The sequence below is a fragment of the Mixophyes fleayi genome, chromosome 6, assembly GCF_038048845.1.
Source record: "Mixophyes fleayi isolate aMixFle1 chromosome 6, aMixFle1.hap1, whole genome shotgun sequence".
In the NCBI taxonomy this organism is placed as follows: domain Eukaryota; kingdom Metazoa; phylum Chordata; class Amphibia; order Anura; family Limnodynastidae; genus Mixophyes; species Mixophyes fleayi.
The window spans coordinates 191,562,369-191,582,666 of record NC_134407.1 but is presented as its reverse complement, the minus strand read 5'-3'; the positions used below and the strand labels follow the sequence as shown (position 1 = coordinate 191,582,666).

General features: G+C 45.2%; 1 protein-coding gene across 2 annotated transcripts; it reads left to right on the top strand.

Moving 5' to 3' along the window:
• The first annotated feature begins 9,723 nt into the window (after positions 1–9,723).
• On the top strand, positions 9,724–14,841 carry LOC142160529 (regulator of G-protein signaling 9-binding protein-like). Of its 2 annotated transcripts, none has more exons than XM_075215394.1 (3): positions 9,724–10,007; positions 10,901–11,199; positions 13,212–14,841. In XM_075215394.1, exons 2-3 carry the CDS (start codon positions 10,935–10,937, stop codon positions 13,739–13,741), a joined length of 795 nt encoding a protein of 264 aa, XP_075071495.1. In that variant the 5' UTR covers positions 9,724–10,007; positions 10,901–10,934; the 3' UTR covers positions 13,742–14,841. The 2 variants fall into 2 exon arrangements, with proteins under 2 accessions (XP_075071495.1, XP_075071496.1); XM_075215395.1 differs by lacking the exon at positions 9,724–10,007 and adding an exon at positions 10,046–10,131.
• Positions 14,842–20,298: the final 5,457 nt, after the last annotated feature.

The window sequence follows — 20,298 nt, the reverse complement described above, 5'->3', positions numbered from 1 at the left end:
TGTTTGCTCATTGCTATCCGCTGCCTCCGTGCACTCCAGCTTTTACTTCACTCACCTGCTTCTCATCAAGCCTGTTTGCTGATTCCTATCCGCTGCCTCTGTGCACTACAGTCTCCTGCTTGCAACTTGCCTGTGTTCATCATCGTGACTGCCAGCTGACTACTATCCGCTGCCTCTGTGCACTACAGTCTCCTGCTTGCAACTCGCCTGTGTTCATCATCGTGACTGCCAGCTGACTACTATCCGCTGCCTCCGTGCACTACAGTCTCCTGCTTGCAACTCGCCTGTGTTCAACTTCGTGACTGCCAGCTGATTACTATCCGCTGCCTCCGTGCACTACAGTCTCATCTCATCTTTGCTGTGACTTCCTCGAGACTGCCGCTTTCATGACCATCTGCTACACTTCGTGATCTACAGCTCCTGCCCTGCGCTGCACTCCTGTTTCCCATCGCTGTTGGTTCCTGTGGTTGCTACTGGTTACCTCCGTGTGCCGCTGAGCCCTGCTGCTGTGGTCAGCGCTATCGTCCATCTCCTGCTGATCCACTCTCCACGCCTTCACGTGTTCCACTGGTTTCTACCCTCCTGTCAGCACTGGATTTGTATCTCATCTACTACCCTCTGCTGGATCATCTCCATTCTCCTGGGTCTCCTATGAGTCCAGTTCCACGTGTTGCTGACTCCTGTGGATTCGTGTCCCTGTTGGTCTACTCACCTGTGCGCTGCACCTGCTAGACCTCTGCCTCACCTGTCCAGGGACTTTCTATCCAGTCGGCCTCTAGCCGCTCAGGTACCGCTACTATCCCATCTGACTGCTACTGCTGAACCACGGTATGCATACTTCTCATTGACTGTGCTGTGTATTGCATATCTTGCTGGACTGTGTTTGGTTCTCTCTGGAGTCTGCTATCCGCTGAGTCTATTGCCATCATTGACTGTGTTATCAGTGTGCTGGACTACTTCAAGAGACTTTCTGATTGCAGACCTGCTCAGTCATTTATATATATATATCTATATTGTGCATATTACTGTGGATCGTGTATAAGGTGCCTGTGTATATCCTGTGTTGCAGTCTTCCCCCGTGCACCTCCTCACATATATATTCAGTGGTACAACTTGCTGATGTCAGACCACTGATCCCTGTTTCCGGTATCACCTGTTCCATCCTCCTCTCACATAGCAGTGGTACAACTTGCTACCGCAGACCACTGACTACCTGGATACCTCCACTTGGATTCCATTCCTTCACTCAGACAGCGGTACAACTTGCTACCCGCAGACCGCTGACTCTCACCACCTCCTTGTTTCTGTTGGACATTCCTCCTCACTATAGCAGTGGTACAACTTGCTATCGCAGACCACTGACTATATTCACGTGTTCTTGTCCATACAGTTCCTTGTGTATTATTATCTCATTATTACCAGTGTTGCTAGTCATAGACTTTCCTGAGCATCTCATCGGCCATCATTTCATGTTCCGTGATCACCCAGCTACCAGAGTACCCTATTACCATCTACATTGCTCTGGTAAGCCTACCATCTGGTGATCCCTGGGTAAAGACTCCTAGTGCCCGTGACACCCCTATTTCAGGGAGTCTCCCTGACATTCAGGGAGAGTTGTACCAGTTCGGTCTTAAAAACTTCTGCAGCAATGTATCTAAAGGTTTCATCATACATCTCAGTTGTATTATCAATTAATTTTGTAAAGATTATATATATTTAAAATGTAGAGTTCCTCTGGCCATTCTACCTATATCTAAGGCCACAGGAAACTGATAAGCTTTAGACTCCAGAATAAGATTTGTAGCTTAAACCTCGCCTTCACTGGTAATTCTTCTCTTGTGTTTGGTTGTATGTGGAGTGTAGATATATGGCTTGGATGGTGTAGAATTTTTACCCTTTTTTCGTGCGAGATGGTCATTACCTTTCCCAGGCAGCATATACCCTTAGATTTGGGAGGTAACCATTCATATGCCTTTCCTCTACAGATATAATAAATGTCAACAGGAAGAATGTATGACATAGAGTATTCCAAAATAGTGAAGCACAGTATGCAGAAAATCTACCTGTTCCTGAGGCTTCTATCTGAGGATAACAAGCCTTGGTTTGTAGGGTTACCTATGGTTACTCTATTTAGGTACTGCTTACATACCCCATAAATCCAAAATCACTAATTTCTCATTTTATCAATTACTCCAGCATTATCTGGATTCCCATCTGGCCTTACCAAATAGACTACTGTCCAGTTTAGCCAAACAAGGTCCCAATAACCATTTAATCGAGTACTTGTACAATTAATACAAATCTGGGTTATTGAAAGAATATTGGAGGCGTTTGAGATGTGGAGGTCTAGTTGTATTATATTCTCTGTTGGTTGGTTGTCCATCCTGTAATTGGAATACTTCAGTTACATTCAAAAGCATGGGAATGAGTCCCATGTTATCCTGTCCCTGAAGTAAATGAGAGCATACCCAACAGTTACTTTAATCGAGTGTCTTACCTACCAAATAATGGTATATTTCAAGATGATGTAGTTCTGGGGAATGTTCATGAGCTTTCTGACACCACTGTATGTACCTCATTTCTGGAGGACTACCACAATACATACAAAAGCAACGATCAGTGGACAATAATCCCTCACACTGATCTTCAATTACGCTCGGGCTAATGGACCTTTTCCTAACCTCTATATTGAGCGAAGCTATTTGCTGACACAAAGTGGCTACCTGTATAAACCCTGCATCAGATCCTTCAGACCCACCTCCAGGACCTTCCTCTTTGGCCATGAAAAAATTACAACAATAAGTGGTACTGAAAAAAATAAAAGGGAGCACAAAGAAAAATATACACATGATGGTCGTTCTGTAAGGTTCAGCCCTGTTTCTGGTTCCGGTTTCTTTACCACAAAGCATTTTATTTTTGTGGGAAAAAGTTCTCAACTTGTGGAAGCACTTCTACCTCTTCTTCTTGGTCTTGAGCCTTCTCTCCGGTTTAGTTGCCTTCTTCCTTCAATGTTTGTACATTCAGGGCTAGATTTACTAAGCTGCGGGTTTGAAAAAGTGGGGATGTTGCCTATAGCAACCAATCAGATTCTAGCTGTCATTTTGTAGAAAGTACTAAATAAATGAAAGCTAGAATCTGATTGGTTGCTATAGGCAACATTCCCACTTTTTCAAACCCGCAGCTTAGTAAATCAGCCCTTCAGAGCCTTAAAAACCATTAAATTTGTTCCTATGATTCTTGCAACTGAGCTACCGGTAAAGTTGCGGCTTTCTTGGCAGCCTCGTCAGCTCTCTTATTCCCTAGTGAAATCAGGTCAGTGTTATGTGTATGCATTTGACACTTAATTACAGCTACTGCTTCGGTAGTGGTATTTCTGTCGAAAGTCCTTGTCCTCTATGTCTATGTCCAACTTGGTCCCACATGTTTGCTGCAAAGTTGGACAGATCTGGCTGTTTGGTGTCAGTTTGAAATGCTGGTTCCTGTCTGGCCCAATGACTATAGTCTGCATGGACTACACACACTAGCATATCAGGGTCATCGATTAAGGTTAGATTGCTTTTACTGTATATGACATTTATATTACCATCTGCTATTAACCACATTATGTTTCTGCTGTGTTTGGATAATGATTGTAAAACGCAATAAGCCTGTTTGAAAGTAAGACGTACTTCCATTTGTGTAGCGCATCTTTGCGCTTTTTCACATTGTGAATATTCGCAGCTGCGGCTATTGAGACCTGCAACTTTTTGGCACTTACAACTCCTTACACTTGAAGAGGAGTGATGGCCAATTTTAACGTAGGCAATGTACAGTAAGGGGGCGTTCTAGGAATTGCATCCGAATTCAGACTAGGACATAGTTGCAGGTATGACTGAAAAAGAGGTTTTATTTGCGGGTGATCAGGAGCAGCTGTAAATAGCAGATGATGACGAACATGGCCCTAACTAGGGCTAGGCGATAGGGGCCACTGCCCAGGGCGCAACGTTGAAGAGGGGCGCAGTTTAGGAATATTTTAGGTTCATTTGGTTAAAATTGAAGGCTAGGGGGGCGGCATTTGTCGTTCTCGCCCCAGGCGCTAGAATTCTAAGTTACGGCTCTGATGACGAATAGCCAAACTAGCGAGCTGCTTATAATTAGAGGTTTGTGAATGATTGTGACTTTAGAAGTAGCTCGGCCATAGATTACAATTTGCTGAATGTGTTGTAGCATAGATCTAATTTTTTTTTCAAATGCGTGCCGGGAACTTGTTCCTGCTGTATTAGCTAGGTTATTCAAGTTTAAATGATACTCCCTAGCAGTTGCATTTGTCGCATATAAAATGCACATTCACTTGCGTGCGACTTTTTCAATCGCTTACACCTGCATGCCATTCGGGATCAGGCCCAATATGTTTTGGTAATTTGTGAAAATGAACAGTTTCTCTTGCGAAACAGCTTGCATATACATAGTTGTTTTGGTGCATTTCCTGGAACAAGCTTATGAATTGAAGAAGGGGTTAATGGCAGCCTCGTTGCCAGGTAACTCTGGTGTGAGAAGCAGCAGGTTTCTCCCCGGTTCATGCGTTGTAGAGCTTTACTCTGGCTCACAAGCTGCGTCTTTTTCCAAAGCAGTCAACAACACTTCAATGGAAAAATAAGAAGAGGGGGGAGACTCGAAGCCTTTATGGAGAGGGAGGAAACCCCTAAGGAGATACAGTTGCAGTGTTCATGAGCCCATGTGTCTAGCATATTTAATATGTGCAGGCCCTAACATGTATTCAGACACAAGCCAGCAACATGTCAATAACATTATTTCTATATGTATATGCCGGTGCTTTTTGTTTATCTAGTTCAAGGGTTGAGCGTTATGGAACGTAATGGATAGGGAAATATGTGCAGAATCTAAATCACTTTCAAATGTTAAGTGAGACACATGGCAATATTGAAATTCCAAAAAAGGACTCTCTTCACATAGTTGCATGAATGGGAGCTGCCATGTAACCTGCTTGGTTAAGATAAACTTAAATAGAATGCATAGACATCAGCTGAACAGTACCATCAGACAGCCTTTATTTTGTCTACTTGGGGTTTGAATTCACCTTGTCCCATGACATACCCCAAGTATTTGGCTTCATGCATGGCCAATGCGCATTTCTCAGGATTGGTGATTAGAGCCACCTCCCTGAGTGAGGCTAATACTGCCTCCACTTTGGGTAGATGTGTTTCCAAGTCCTGGGAGTGGATGTCTATGTCATCTAAGTATGCAGCTGCATACATCTGGTGCAGTTTTAAGAGCCGATTCATGGCCCTTTGGAAGGTGGCGGGAGCTCCATGTAGTCCGAAAGACAGTACCTTATACTGGAATAACACATTTGGGGTTGAAAAGGCTGTCTTAACCTTGGCAGATGGGATTAGGGGAATCTGCCAGTAGCCTATGGTCAGATCTAACGTGGTAAGGTTCCGACTATTGGCCAAGGTTTCCACTAATTTTGGGCATCGGGTATGTGTTGAAACGAGAAACTTTGCTTCATTTTCTAAAAGCATTGCAAAAACAAATACTCCCGTTCGGCTTGGTCACTAACAGAATGGGGCTATTCCAGTTGCTATTGGATTCCTCAATGACATCAAGATAAAACATAATTTTAATCTCCTGTTTCATAGCTACGAGTCTAGCACCAGGAATGCGGTATGGTCTTACTCTCACCACCACCCCTTGAGGTGTAACTATATTGTGTTCCATGAGCGTGTTGCATTAAAGCTCCTCTGAACGATTTCCTCGGTGTGTCATCTCCAAACTGGTGACAGATCGTCCCTTATGGGAACTTTGATTTCCTGCACCACTGTGTTTATCAATGCGGCTTGTGGCTCCTCCCTATCATGCCGTAGTTTCAGCAAGTTGACATAATATGCCTGGATGGATTTTCTCCATGCCTAATTAAACAGGCCCCACAGCCTCAATCACCCCACATAGCCCCTGCCAATGTGTGAAGAGCTTACCCTCCTGTGTGGGTACCAGGACAAGAGCTTTGTCACCGAGTTGGAAAGCCCTAATTACAGCTGACTTATCGTAGTTATTTTTACGTCTCGCCTGTGCCTCATGCATATGTTGTTGCACCAAAGGGGTGTTCTTCCCCAACCTGTCATACAACTGAGACACAAACTGGATCACATTAGGTTATTTAGGACTCTTTTGCTCCCAGCCCTCCTTAAGAACATTCAAAACAACCCTTGGCTGCCTGCCATACAACAATACGAAGGGTCTGAACTCTGTAGATGTTTGAGGCAGCTCCCTCACTATGAACATTAAAAAGGGTAATAACACATCACAGTCCCGTTATTCCTGCGCTACTGCCTTTCTCACCATATGTTTCAGTGTCCTATTAAAATGCTCCACTAACCCATCAGTCTGCGGGTGATATACTGATGTGTGTAACAACCGGCACAGTTTTCATTAGACGGGACGTATAAGGAGTACCCTAATCAATCAAGATATCCTTGGGGATTCCCAACCTGGTACAAAACAAAGAAGTTCTTTTGCTATTGTTTTGGGGCAACTGCTACGACTACCGTGATTGTCTGTCCATTTACAGTAACAGGCAAAGGTGTCCTGTCATATTCCTCGGCCGTCCTGTGGACACAGAGTACCTTCACTTTGGGAAGTTTATGATTCAGTGTCTCTGGTAATATGGAGCTGGAAACCAATGACAGTTCACTACCCGAATCTACCAGAGCCAGCACCAGATGGTGATTCACAAACACAGTCATGTGGAACAAGCAGGACTTCCCGGTAACCTGACTCATTGTACAGCAGCTCGGAAAGGTTGGTTGTGTGAGCGCTAGTGGACAATCCATAGGTTCTACTACTGTTGGGCATTATGCCCTCAAATGTCCAGGTTCTTTTCATTCAAAACAGATTGGACTTAATGCAGGTTTGGCTGCATTTTTATCAGGCAATCTCTCCTCGCCAATGTCCGGTCCAATGTTCCATATGCCAGATTTTGGCCACGGCACAAAATGAAGGTTTGGGCATATGCTGCAAGGCCCTGTATCTCTCCACTATAGCAGCCAATTCCTCATATGACTGAGGGCCCACCTGCAGTGCCCACCTTTGGAGCCCTCGGTCCATACCCCGGACACAATAGTCAATAGCTAGAATTTCAATCATTCTGCCCGCAGTGTTCTTTTCTGGTTGCAACCACTTCTTTAGTGTTCTACCAAGTTCAGCAAGCTGAGCCCGAACCGGTAAATCTTTGGAGAGTCTCCAGCTATGGTATTGTTGGGCCTCCCCCACTTTGGTGACTCTAAACATTGCCAAGATAGCGGTTTTCAGCCGCTGATAGTCGCCAGCCTGGTCCCCGTCCAGGTCTATGTAGGTACTTCTCTTGAAAGGAAGGGAGCTAAGTGTTTGGACCAAGTCCCAGGTGGCCACTTGGCTTGGGTGGCAGCACGCTTAAATGCATCAGATATGCCTCCCTGTCATCATCAGAAGATAATATCTGCAGCGTCGGGGTAGCTGGAGCCTCCATGTCCCGTCTCCCCTGAACGATCTCCTCACGGGGAAGACGGTTGTTCTCTTCCTGTACTGCTGCCACATTCACCAGGGTTCTTAATATCTCTTCCATTCCCACAGAAGTTTGTGTTGGGAAGTGAAACCTTCTCTCAGCATTCACAGGCAAACTTTCTGGACCACACCCAATTCACAACTTAGTGACTCACAAGGTGAAGCACTACAATTACCAGCAGTTTTTTTTAAAAAACTTTTGCTCTATTTTGCAAACCAAACAGCTACTAATCAGTTCTCAGTAAACAGGTGTCTCTCTCTACAGCAACATTTGAAACACAACATTACAATAGTTTGATGCATTATAGTGGTTTTTAACACACCCCACCTTTGCGTCTGGAGGCTGGGTGGACGGCTGTGTTTTAGCTGTCCTACAGATCCCACGATGACTCCGCACGTGATAAAGCACAGCATTCACTGGAGCCTCACATGGCTTTGCTGAACCATTTCACTGTTTATTGGAAGTTGTCAAGATGACTTAAACAGTTTCAGCGGTGGTTACAGCAGACATATCCAGTAATTCATCACAGTTCTCCCACAACCCTATGTCTGGCTATACAGTTGATTCCCTTAATACCAGCCAGTAACTAACTGTTTTTATCATCTACCTTAGAACTACAAACCAATTACACCCATGTGGAACACCTGTGTGTGTATGTGCTGAAAAAGGAGTCCAGGAAAAATATAACTCCTGCTGCAGCCTATATATATATATCATACTTGCCTACTCTCCCAGAATGGCCGGGAGACTCCCGAAATTTGGGTCAGTCTCACGGGCTCCCGGGAGAGCTGTCAAATCTCCCGCATCCCGCTACTGCTGTGACAAAATGACGCGATTCGCTGTAAATCGCGTCATTTAGGCCCCCGCGACAAAACGCCATTTCCAGCATAGGGGCAGCGCCAAAATGACGCGTTTGGCCGCGTCCCACCCCCTCCCGCCACTCCCCCTCCCGGAAAGAACTTGCCCCAAGCATGATATATATATATCTGCCAACACAATTTAGTAGGTTTACCCCTTAATTCTACAAGATTTTGTGTCTACCATTAATATATTTGATTGTTAATGGTACTTGACAATGGCAGTGTTGCATTTTGTTTAGCCATTAGTCATTGTGTGAGCAGTGCTGTAATTCACTGCTGCCTGTTCTCTGTTATTATGCATAGGATGGTTATGGCAGATATTACACTTATGAACAATAACAATGACTGCAGGATAATGAACAGGTGTCACACTGTATTTCCTCCTGCAATCAGATACTATGAAGCTGTTGTCTATCGCAAGCGCAGGAGAGGGTTACGGTGGGGGGGTTATCTGGTGTCTACAAGGTAATGTAAGAACCATGTTTCTGCTGGTTCTAGAATTCTTCTACACAAGATTCTCATTGGAAGGAATGGCCCTAAGCTAAAGCCTCTGAATTTTCCTGGTCACCTCCTCTGTTTGTTCATTTTAAATACCAGGATTGATCAACCCAAAACACTGATTTGTAACTGTTGTGCTGTAGCAGGCATATTACATATTGATAGTAGTGCACAATACTTAGGCACATGAAACAGCAACATCCACCCCTCATCGAGTTAAATAGTTTGCCTATATATAAATGCTACACACATAGCCCACCTCTTTGGTGAATAACCAGATGCAAAACTGCACATGCAGAAGTACAATCTCACACATTGTGCTACACCTGGCTTGTACACAAAAATCAGTGTGACCTCATGTAAGAGTGACACCAAGGACGAGGTGACTAATGTTAGCTTTGGTTCAGAAGTTAGGCCAAATGATCAGATGCCTTGTGCTCTAATTAGTCTGTCAGAGTCACACAGATAATGATTGTGGTCAATCTGTCGATCCTGAATGGATTTTTGTCAGGATTGCTGGCTGCTCTAGGCTCGAACATGGAGCGTTGTTTAGGCAGTTTAGAAAAAAAACCAAATCACAGAGCACAATCTGTGTGTGGGGGGTGAACCTGGAGATACAAGAGCAGGTGCTTCATACATATTGATAGGAAGAAGCTTAGAATGGAATGAGAAGTCTGTTATTGTGTTTACATGTTAATTCCTGTGCTTATATTTTAGCTTGTGTGAATTCTCCTATGTTATGGTGTTTTGTCATGTTGCCTTCCCTTTCTCTGTTAGCATGTATCCATGTGTCTAAGTGCTTCTGCACACTCTCCCCTCCCATAAGATAGGCTTGGAGTAGCAGGCAAGGGAGCTGCAGTTAGAGGCGGGATCCTGTGCTAGGAGCTGTATATTTTCCCACAGTGGGAAATGGAGAAGCTCCCTCTGGGAATCCGGCTCCATGAGACTTTAATCAGCAGAGCAGCTGCTTCCTGCCATTATCCTATTAAACACGCAGGTTGAGCTTTCACACAAAAGGATTCTGCTCCTCACCTCTCTAACTAAGCTGCGGCCCAGGAAGGGATGTGACACAACCGGTGCTGCTATCTGAAGAACTCAGAAGGGGGCAGGTAAGTTCATGTGACATGACAGGCCAGGGAGAGCAAGATCTGACAATATCAGAGTGCAGTGGATAGAGAGACGGAGTAAGGACCAATCTTCTTACTGTGCTAGTGGAAACACACCACGATGAAGGTGAGCCTGTATAGATAGAAGCAGGACAGGGTTAAATGCCACCAGGAGTGAGCATGGAGCTGAGAATGGAGGAAACTGTCCCCAGACTTGCAGACAGAGATGCATCACACAGCTAAAGACATGTCATGGAGATGCTCTCTAGATGCTCTTGTGGTCTTTAAAGGTAAACAGAATAATGTCCATCCCCACGAAGGGACAATAGAACCCTCCCAAGAGTGACAGCTTAAGCATAATCTCTGAATTCTTCAATGTATAAGAGAGATAGCCCAAAACAGTATACTCGGAATGTTTGTGACTTATTGTAAGTTACTCTTTTATTCACTAGATATAGTGGTGAACAACATACACATAGTCTGTCGAGTATATGAAAGGCGACAAGGGTTAAGGTCAGCTTCCAGATTAGCGGTGTGGGTGTCAATGCCTTGTGTATATAGTAAACCCATCAATGTGACATATCAACAGGCTTGCTGCAAGTCACTGCCTATCCTCATCCTCATTATTTGAATTTACATTGTTGCAGGCAATAGGTATTGATTTGTACAATGCAGAGTGAGGACTTAGATAAAAGCCGCTTCTGTCTCTGTGTAATTTCTCTCCTGCAATAAGTGCTAGTCAATGGCTAATACACAGCACAGTACTGGCATCAATAGCTTGTTCTAAAACCACTGGTGTAATGTCCTGTAATGTGGCATTTGCAGAAACCGATATCTTCAATACATTTTAATGACTTTAACGACTGCTGATGGTTTTCTCTGCTTTCCTTGTCCAGGTGCCCCCTATGTCAGGATAGAAACAGCTGAAGCATGTCCGCCCCTGAAGGTGCCAGCCCGGCACCACCACATTTGCACCCTATCACCAGAACTTTAACGCTGCGGGGAATACGCGGGCACGCAGCAGAGAGTAGCAGTCAAGGGACAGTGGCAGATTGCAAGAAGGTGCATAACTCACTGAATAAAGTGACTGCCTGTTACCGGCAGCTTGTGATGTGTGTTGGAGGAACGTCAGACTGTACCCGACTGCGGGAGGAACTGGAGGAGAGCAGGAAGAAAGCCTTTGAGCTAAGCACAGGTAGGTGACTTCCAATATATAACTATGTATGTGCAAAAGGTGCACATGTAATGCCTGTGATATAAACAACAATGTTGTCTTACTCTTTTCTACCTTTTATTTACTATGTTGTTGCTGTATTTGTTTATTGAAAGCCTGAGATGTGGTACTTCACCCAATTCACCCTTGTGCAAAGAGTCTGGCATGGGTCTTCAGACCCTCTCTCCAAAAAGGAAGTGCCCATTCATTCCCTAAACCCGTGATCCATGAGACCTCAAAAGGTCCAGGATCTTCAGGCCCTACTTTGATAACACACCAGCACACCCCTCCAGTTACTTGATTTGCCTATTTGTTAGTTTAGAATTTCCCAGGGATCATTATTGGGAGAATTCAAATATTGGAATTCCTTTTTGCTGATTGTGTGATCTGTTTTATCACTTGATGCTCCAGCAAAATAAGAGAAAATGATATAATCACCTTGCAGCCGACAATCTACTTACCCAATCTATCTGTTTGTGATAGCTTGTAACACTTTTTATCTTACAGTAAAATGTCTGCTAATATGTTATTACAGATAGGTGTCTCTTTCTTCAAATAAATATTTCATTCTAACTTATTACTGAGGTAAAGGGTGATGTGCGTCCCTGTTGTAGGATAGACAGCCGCTGCATTTGGTACCCTATCAGGTTGAGTATCACAGCTTTAGACAAATGGCTATTCTGAGCCAAGTCTATGTCCATTTTCTCATGAAATATGGATAGTGGGGTCATTATGCTATTAGCTGCACTGCTATTAATATTTAAAAATCCATATTTTTTTGTCAGTATTCTATAGATCAGCAAGCCAGGGGAGTGTTGTGTAATAATGGAAGAATTTGTACTTCTGCTAGTTTGTTTCATATCTTTAGTAGTTGTTGTTGATATACAAGGATCACATAGGCACACCTAAACACATTTGGTTTTTGACAATCCTCTGACAAGGCCATGGTTTCTATATAAAGGAGAAGAGCAACTTTAAATTCACAATGATCTGTGTAATTATGTTTATCTGTTCACTGAAAGGTTAATTTTGCCCCAAGTACCAAATTGCCTCAAATCGGCATCTTAATTCTGCACTAATTGATCCCCAAAATTCATCACAGACCTAGGGGTAAATGTATCAAGCTGCAAGTTTCTGACTGGTTTCAAAAATGGAGATATTGCCTATAGTAACCAATCAGATTCTAGCTGTCATTTTGTAGAATGTACTAAATAAATGATAACTAGACTGTGGTTGCTATAGGCAACAGCTGCGCTATTCAAACCCGACAGAAACCGCTTGATAAATATACCCCCTTGTGTGCTGTATGTTATACAAGAATCTCTATTCTTGACTACAATGTTTTACTCTTGAGATCTACTGAGAAGAGTTGCGTAGTGGATAAATAGTGCTACAGGGCAGATCCAAAGGGCTGTGTGTGTAAGGAAGGAGCAGCTCTTGGAATAAGAAAGCAATTGAAGTTTGAAAAAGCAAAGCATTAGAGGATGTACAGACACTTTTGTAAATGACAAAATGAATGGATAAAATGAATTAGTGTGGAACATGATAAGAGAGTTGTAGCAAATCACAGGCAGAGCATTATAGAATGTAATAGAAATACTAATGCTTTATGGGGAATAATGACATATATAAGTGGAAACCAAGAAATTAGCTGTACTATGAGGATTACATTACTGCAGACAATGGGGAAAAGAGACTGACACATGTTCTGCCATCTGCAGTATATGTCAATTTGTATTACTGCATAGAGCAGTGTTTTCCCAACTCAGGTCCTCAGGGACCCCTAACAGTGCAGGTTTTCCATATCTCCCTGCTGGAGCACAGGTGTAATCATTACTGACTGATACATTGTAACAGATCCACAGGTGGTCCTAATTATATCACTTGTGACCTGGAAAACCTGCACTGTTAGGGGTCCCTGAGGACTGGAGTTGGGAAACAGTGGCATAGAGCCTAACATTAATCTTCTTCTCTATCTATAAATTTCCCAACAGATCTGATGAACACATTGATGATCTTGCTGATGGAGCAAGAAGTAGCTCAGGAGGAGAGAGTGGAGCTGGAACGAACTTGGGTACTCTTCCTCTCTAACCTGGAGCTTTTCCAGCAGGATTTGTGTAAAGCACACCACCTTTGCCAACTCTTTCCTCTGCATGGCCGACGCAAGAGACTGGTCAGTACTGGGGTTATAGGTAAAACTTCAGAAGTTGCCTACAGGGCCCGCAACATCAAGTCCCCCAGCAGCAGAGTACGGGAGAATCAGCAGCGAGGAGAGAGACCCTGCTCTCCAGACCTGGCCGATCAGATCGAACACGTGGAAAGGATGCTTCATGATATGCAGATGAAAATCAGCATTCCCATATGGACAGTGGAAGCCACCGAGGAGGCTTGGGCAGAGGTTAGCTCAACTTGTGACCTCGATGAGGGCTCAGACAATGAGATCCTGGCTGGTGAAGATATTTCTAGTAGAGGCTGTTGCGCTCAAAGGCAATCACTGGCTCGGCCTCTGTGTATGGTTTCATAACTAACGTGTAGCACTGAATTCTTGAACAAACAGCTGGACTCTACAGCTCAGAAATAAGTGGAGAGTATGCAATCACGAATTATCTCAATCTATGGTCTCCGTCCAAAGGAGATCAGTTTAGTTGATGTAGTAGGGTCCATTTCATACACAATAAAACCCCAACACTTGGCATGAGATTTGGAGACAACTGTTTGGAGCATGATTTCCTTGGAAGTACTACAAACAGCTTAGTTATTAGTTTCCCACCTATCGTGCACATCTTCTGGACCACCAGTGAACCACTTTCCTGTACCCCCAGGTGTGCACACCACTTTGACTACCTATGTTCAAGGATATATCAGGGAGTATATTCCTAGAAAGACGTAAGATTTAACTAAGAAACAGCTCGGGTGCCAAATGATGGCTCTCAATGCTTTTATACGACAATTCTGAGGGAGTGTAAAGCAGGATTCTTCTCGGAGAGGACAATCAATGCAGAATTTCAGTGGATATAAAATTTTAATGTATGCACCAGTGTGTTAGTGCAGAATCCTCACCACCACCTTGGACTTATTTTGTTTTTACTTCAGACATTAATGAACGAGTTGGGCGATCTAATCCATACATGGAGTCCTTCTCAGGGTACATGTATAATTAAGCATTTACTGGAATGAGTAGTCTTTCTCTGTGTCCTCGTTAACTATTCACTTCTACGTTGAAGAAGGCAGAGGCAATGTGGCCTTTGCATCCACGTCAGCTCTTCCACCACCATGTGAATGTCATTGTTATTTGTGTGAAATTAGTCAGGTTATTTCCTCAGCTTTCCCAATTCAATGGCGTTTAATATGACATTATAAAAGGATTCAATTATCACATTCAATTCTGTCCATCTGCACCAAATCCTAAGGAGATTTGGGTTTGGCAACCAACCCGGGTCCTGATTGCATTGCAGTCTTAGTAGGCGTAGAGTTAACACTTCTGGGGGCCAAAAACTACTGTCAACGTGCTATTGTTTCTATGTGGGGCAAATAAGTCAATGTTCATTCATAAATGTTTTCATAAGAGCAGAGTGGGGACAAGTTACATTTGTCTCATTCACAAATAAATGCATTTGTTTCTAAGGCTGTTGTACTTACTAGCAGTCAGGACCATGTTGTAGACTAAACAAGGCTCTTGCTAGATAACTATATACTTCTACTTTATATAAAAAAAAATGGTTCACACTGCCACAATAACGCATAAAGGAATCTAGAAGGCCTGTATAAATTTATTATTATTTCTAATTTTCCACAGATTTGATTATTAAATTATGTCCACGTAGCCATAAACATCTTGCCTTAGAGTGCTGGAATCAGGACATATTCTACGAAGAAATGTAAATATACTTTTCTCAGCAGAATAATAAAAATCCAAAGAGATTTTATTTCTCAAAATGCTATAAATACACTATGGCAGTGCTGGGCAACAGGAGGCCCCTCACGCCTTCACCCGCTTTGTAATAAGCAGAGACTGAGGCAGATTCCCACGTCACGTGTCCTCCTCTGCACAGTGCATGGACTTCATGCAGCGTAAATGGAGGAGGCGCAGCAGTGTGCCTTGTCGGGGTGTAAATGGAGGAGGCGCAGCAGTGTGCTCTTGTCGGGGAGTATATGGAGGAGGCGCAGCAGTGTGCTCTTGTCGGGGAGTAAATGGAGGAGGCGCAGCAGCGTGCTCTTGTCGGGGTGTAAATGGAGGAGGCGCAGCAGCGGGCTCTTGTTGGGGTGTAAATGGAGGAGGCGCAGCAGCGTACTCTTGTTGGGGTGTAAATGGAGGAGGCGCAGCAGCGTGCTCTTGTCGGGGTGTAAATGGAGGAGGCGCAGCAGCATGCTCTTGTCGGGGTGTAAATGGAGGAGGCGCAGCAGCGTGCTCTTGTCAGGGTGTAAATGGAGGAGGCGCAGCAGCGTGCTCTTGTCGGGGTGTAAATGGAGGAGGCGCAGCAGCGGGCTCTTGTCGGGGAGTAAATGGAGGAGGCGCAGCAGCGGGCTCTTGTTGGGGTGTAAATGGAGGAGGCGCAGCAGCGTGCTCTTGTCGGGGTGTAAATGGAGGAGGCGCAGCAGCGTGCTCTTGTCGGGGTGTAAATGGAGGAGGCGCAGCAGCGGGCTCTTGTCGGGGTGTAAATGGAGGAGGTGTAGCAGCGGGCTCTTGTCGGGGTGTAAATGGAGGAGGCGCAGCAGCGGGCTCTTGTCGGGGTGTAAATGGAGGAGGCGCAGCAGCGGGCTCTTGTCGGGGTGTAAATGGAGGAGGCGCAGCAGTGTGCTCTTGTCGGGGTGTAAATGGAGGAGGCGCAGCAGCGTGCTCTTGTCGGGGTGTAAATGGAGGAGGCGCAGCAGCGTGCTCTTGTCGGGGTGTAAATGGAGGAGGCGCAGCAGTGTGCTCTTGTCGGGGAGTATATGGAGGAGGCGCAGCAGTGTGCTCTTGTCGGGGAGTAAATGGAGGAGGCGCAGCAGCGTGCTCTTGTCGGGGTGTAAATGGAGGAGGCGCAGCAGCGGGCTCTTGTTGGGGTGTAAATGGAGGAGGCGCAGCAGCGTACTCTTGTTGGGGTGTAAATGGAGGAGGCGCAGCAGCGTGCTCTTGTCGGGGTGTAAATGGAGGAGGCGCAGCAGCGTGCTCTTGTCGGGGTGTAAATGGAGGAGGCGCAGCAGCGTGCTCTTGTCGGGGTGTAAATGGAGGAGGCGCAGCAGCGTGCTCTTGTCGGGGTGTAAATGGAGGAGGCGCAGCAGCGGGCTCTTGTCGGGGAGTAAATGGAGGAGGCGCAGCAGCGGGCTCTTGTTGGGGTGTAAATGGAGGAGGCGCAGCAGCGTGCTCTTGTCGGGGTGTAAATGGAGGAGGCGCAGCAGCGTGCTCTTGTCGGGGTGTAAATGGAGGAGGCGCAGCAGCGGGCTCTTGTCGGGGTGTAAATGGAGGAGGTGTAGCAGCGGGCTCTTGTCGGGGTGTAAATGGAGGAGGCGCAGCAGCGGGCTCTTGTCGGGGTGTAAATGGAGGAGGCGCAGCAGCGGGCTCTTGTCGGGGTGTAAATGGAGGAGGCGCAGCAGTGTGCTCTTGTCGGGGTGTAAATGGAGGAGGTGCAGCAGCGTGCTCTTGTCGGGGTGTAAATGGAGGAGGCGCAGCAGCGTGCTCTTGTCGGGGTGTAAATGGAGGAGGCGCAGCAGCGTGCTCTTGTCGGGGTGTAAATGGAGGAGGCGCAGCAGCGTGCTCTTGTCGGGGAGTAAATGGAGGAGGCGCAGCAGCGTGCTCTTGTTGGGGTGTAAATGGAGGAGGCGCAGCAGCGGGCTCTTGTCGGGGTGTAAATGGAGGAGGCGCAGCAGCGGGCTCTTGTCGGGGTGTAAATGGAGGAGGCGCAGCAGCGGGCTCTTGTCGGGGTGTAAATGGAGGAGGCGCAGCAGCGGGCTCTTGTCGGGGTGTAAATGGAGGAGGCGCAGCAGCGGGCTCTTGTCGGGGTGGTAGCGTTTAAAGATAATAACTAGCAGATAAGCCAATGCTATTGAATAAAATGTCAGATATATGGTTATTTTCTAGTACCTTTACTGAAGATTTAGGCTAGGGATGGGCAACTTATCTGTAATTTAGTAATACCAAGGTTCCAAAAATAAAGGGATATGGCTATTGGCTTACTGTAGACAAAAGAGAAAGAAACACACAGACAAGTACATACCAAACTTTTCTATTATGGACCAATATTCAAAGCCCCCATCCTCAGAAACTGTCTTTATTTTGGATCCAATTGATATGGGTATAAACATCTCTATTTGTTCTCAAAACATTTATCATTATCATTGATTTATATAGCGCCACTAATTCTCACTCACATCAGTCCCTGCCCAATAGAGCTTACAATCTAATTCCCTCAGACTAGGGTCAATTTGATAGCAGCCAATTAAGCTATTAGTATGTTTTTAGAGTGCGAGAGGAAACCTACACAAACACGGGGAGAACAAACAAACTCCTCACACATAAGGCCATGGTCAGGATTCAAACTCATGTCCCCAGTGCTGTGAGGCAGAAGTGCTAACCACTAAGTTGGGTTTAGATCCAAAATGTACACTAGCATGCATCTTGTGTATTTTACTTCATTACGCTGATGATCTTCATGTCAGGAGTCACACCGTAGAATACTCCATTCCATTTATGTTGGTGTAGGGCTATAGTGTAGCTATTTCAGTTCTGTTGGATATCTCAGATGCCTAGTAGCAAGATAGCAGCCTATTTGCTTTGTTGCTCATTCCTTTACTAACACCATTAGCCAGCATTGCTATGGGAATATAGAAAGTACTTACTCAGCAGGGCAGAAGGGTCAAACTGAAATAGGGTGGCTGGTGAGACCAGCACTACAACTGCAAGATAGTCACTGAAGACCATCCATTAGATCTAGAAGTCACTCAGTGACACCTGTATCCTAGTAACACTGAAGTTTTCATATACCCAAAAAAAAAAAAAAAAAAAAAAAAAAGACACCCCACTAAATTGAGGTATGTCCAAACAGACATTTCAACTCCATTGTGGAAACAGGACAAACACACAAAACAGCTTTTGTTTGTTTTACTCCATTGACTGTAGGCAAATATTTTGCAGCACTTCTTAATATTGAAACAGCAACATATTTATCTGTGCAGAATAATCTAGTCTGACGTCAGGGAAACAAGATCACTACGTCTTAGTGCGAGTCAGCGACTCAGGGGAGGGGATGTATCTCACGTGGGCAATTACATCCATTAGCAGAGGATAAAGGAAAGAAGGCAATTAAAAATCCCAGGAGATGTCATTGTAGAGCTGTGTATTAAGCTAATGGTGATATTCTGGCCAAGTGAGCAGCAGGGACACCATTACACAGACTAGTCTAAGTACTCGATAAATATCTGGTTTGCCAAGAGTGGTGTATTAATCCATGCTCTGCTGTGAAAACCATGCTTATTCTCTTAGTCCTGCAACACATGGGCTACTGTACTGGCACCTGTACCTTTATATTACCCAAGAACATATAGTCTAGGCCCCCATGAAATCATAGGCAAGATATCTACAGTAGAAATATACTTTCTTGGAGGACATACAGTGTTGTAATATGCCAAGACTTATTAAAAGAAAAATACAGACATCATTGCATATCCAGACATTGAGAACATATGTACATTCTGGAAAATAAAGGATTGTATTGGTCTTACTCTGAGCAATCCCCTCACTTTTTACAATTTAAGGCTTGCTGCATAATGAATCTTCAGGAGCGTCACTGATTGGCTGACCACGTGTTTATCACCAGCTCATGAGTGTCACTAAACACCATAAATTAGTTGTCATACTATGGTGTCTCTTTAGCACAGACCTCTTAAAATTATTCCTAAAGTTTCCATGAGGTATATCAAGGAAGTCACATTTAATTGAAATTAGCAAAGTGAAGTGTGTAGGCATTGGGATCACTGCTCCAAGTACCTGCATGGCTGTCATATGGCCAAATCACGCTATAAAACATCTGAGCGACCACCCCTTGTGTGATAAGCAGAATCACTGATCCTACACTTGTCAGTGTGGTCTGTCCTGGTCACACTCAACCTACAGTGAGGTTAGATAATGATAAACAGCCCAATCCACACCCCCTCAGGCACACTGTACAAGTAGTCAGTGATATACTGTTATAACTACACTGACAGCATAATCAGTGGCTTCACTTGTGGAATCTTTAAGAGACTATTGCAGCGGTTCCCAAACTGTGCGCCATGGCTCCCAGGGGTGCCACCACACTGTCACTGGGGTGTCACGGGCCAGCCCTAAAAAAAAAATCCCAAAACTTACCAATCCACGTGGCGGCGGGACCCAGCAGCCTCCTCACTCCTGCAGCTGTCACTGAATGACGTCAGTGACAGCTGCGGGAGAGAGGAGGCTGGTGGGTCCCAGCGCCGCGCGGATTGGTAAGTTTCTGTTTTCTTTCTCTTTTCTATGGCTGGCGCCTGGCGCAGGGCAGAGGAGGGGGACAGGCGACAGAGTGTGAGGGGGCAGTGCGCCTGGCTGCAGAGGGGGCAGTGCGCCTGGCTGCAGAGGGGGCAGTGCGCCTGGCTGCAGAGGGGGCAGTGCGCCTGGCTGCAGAGGGGGCAGTGCGCCTGGCTGCAGAGGGGGCAGTGCGCCTGGCTGCAGAGGGGGCAGTGCGCCTGGCTGCAGAGGGGGCAGTGCGCCTGGCTGCAGAGGGGGCAGTGCGCCTGGCTGCAGAGGGGGCAGTGCGCCTGGCTGCAGAGGGGCATTTTTGCATACAACTTAATAAGTATTTTTGTCGTGACCTAAATACTTATTACAATTTTTTGACCCAACTACTTCTAAAACAGGACTGCTCAGTAATTATTTTGGAGGGGTGCCTTGAAAAAAATTTGAAGACTCTAAGGGTGCCGCGAACTGCAAAAGTTTGGGAACCACTGGACTATTGTCATAATCCAACAGTCACCTTAAGCCCAATTTTACCAATTCATATACTTTGTGTGAAATGTATATATTTGCTTTTTCTTCTAAATACTGACTGGTTAATTTTAGTAAACAGTAAATTCTAACATTATAGTCCAAAT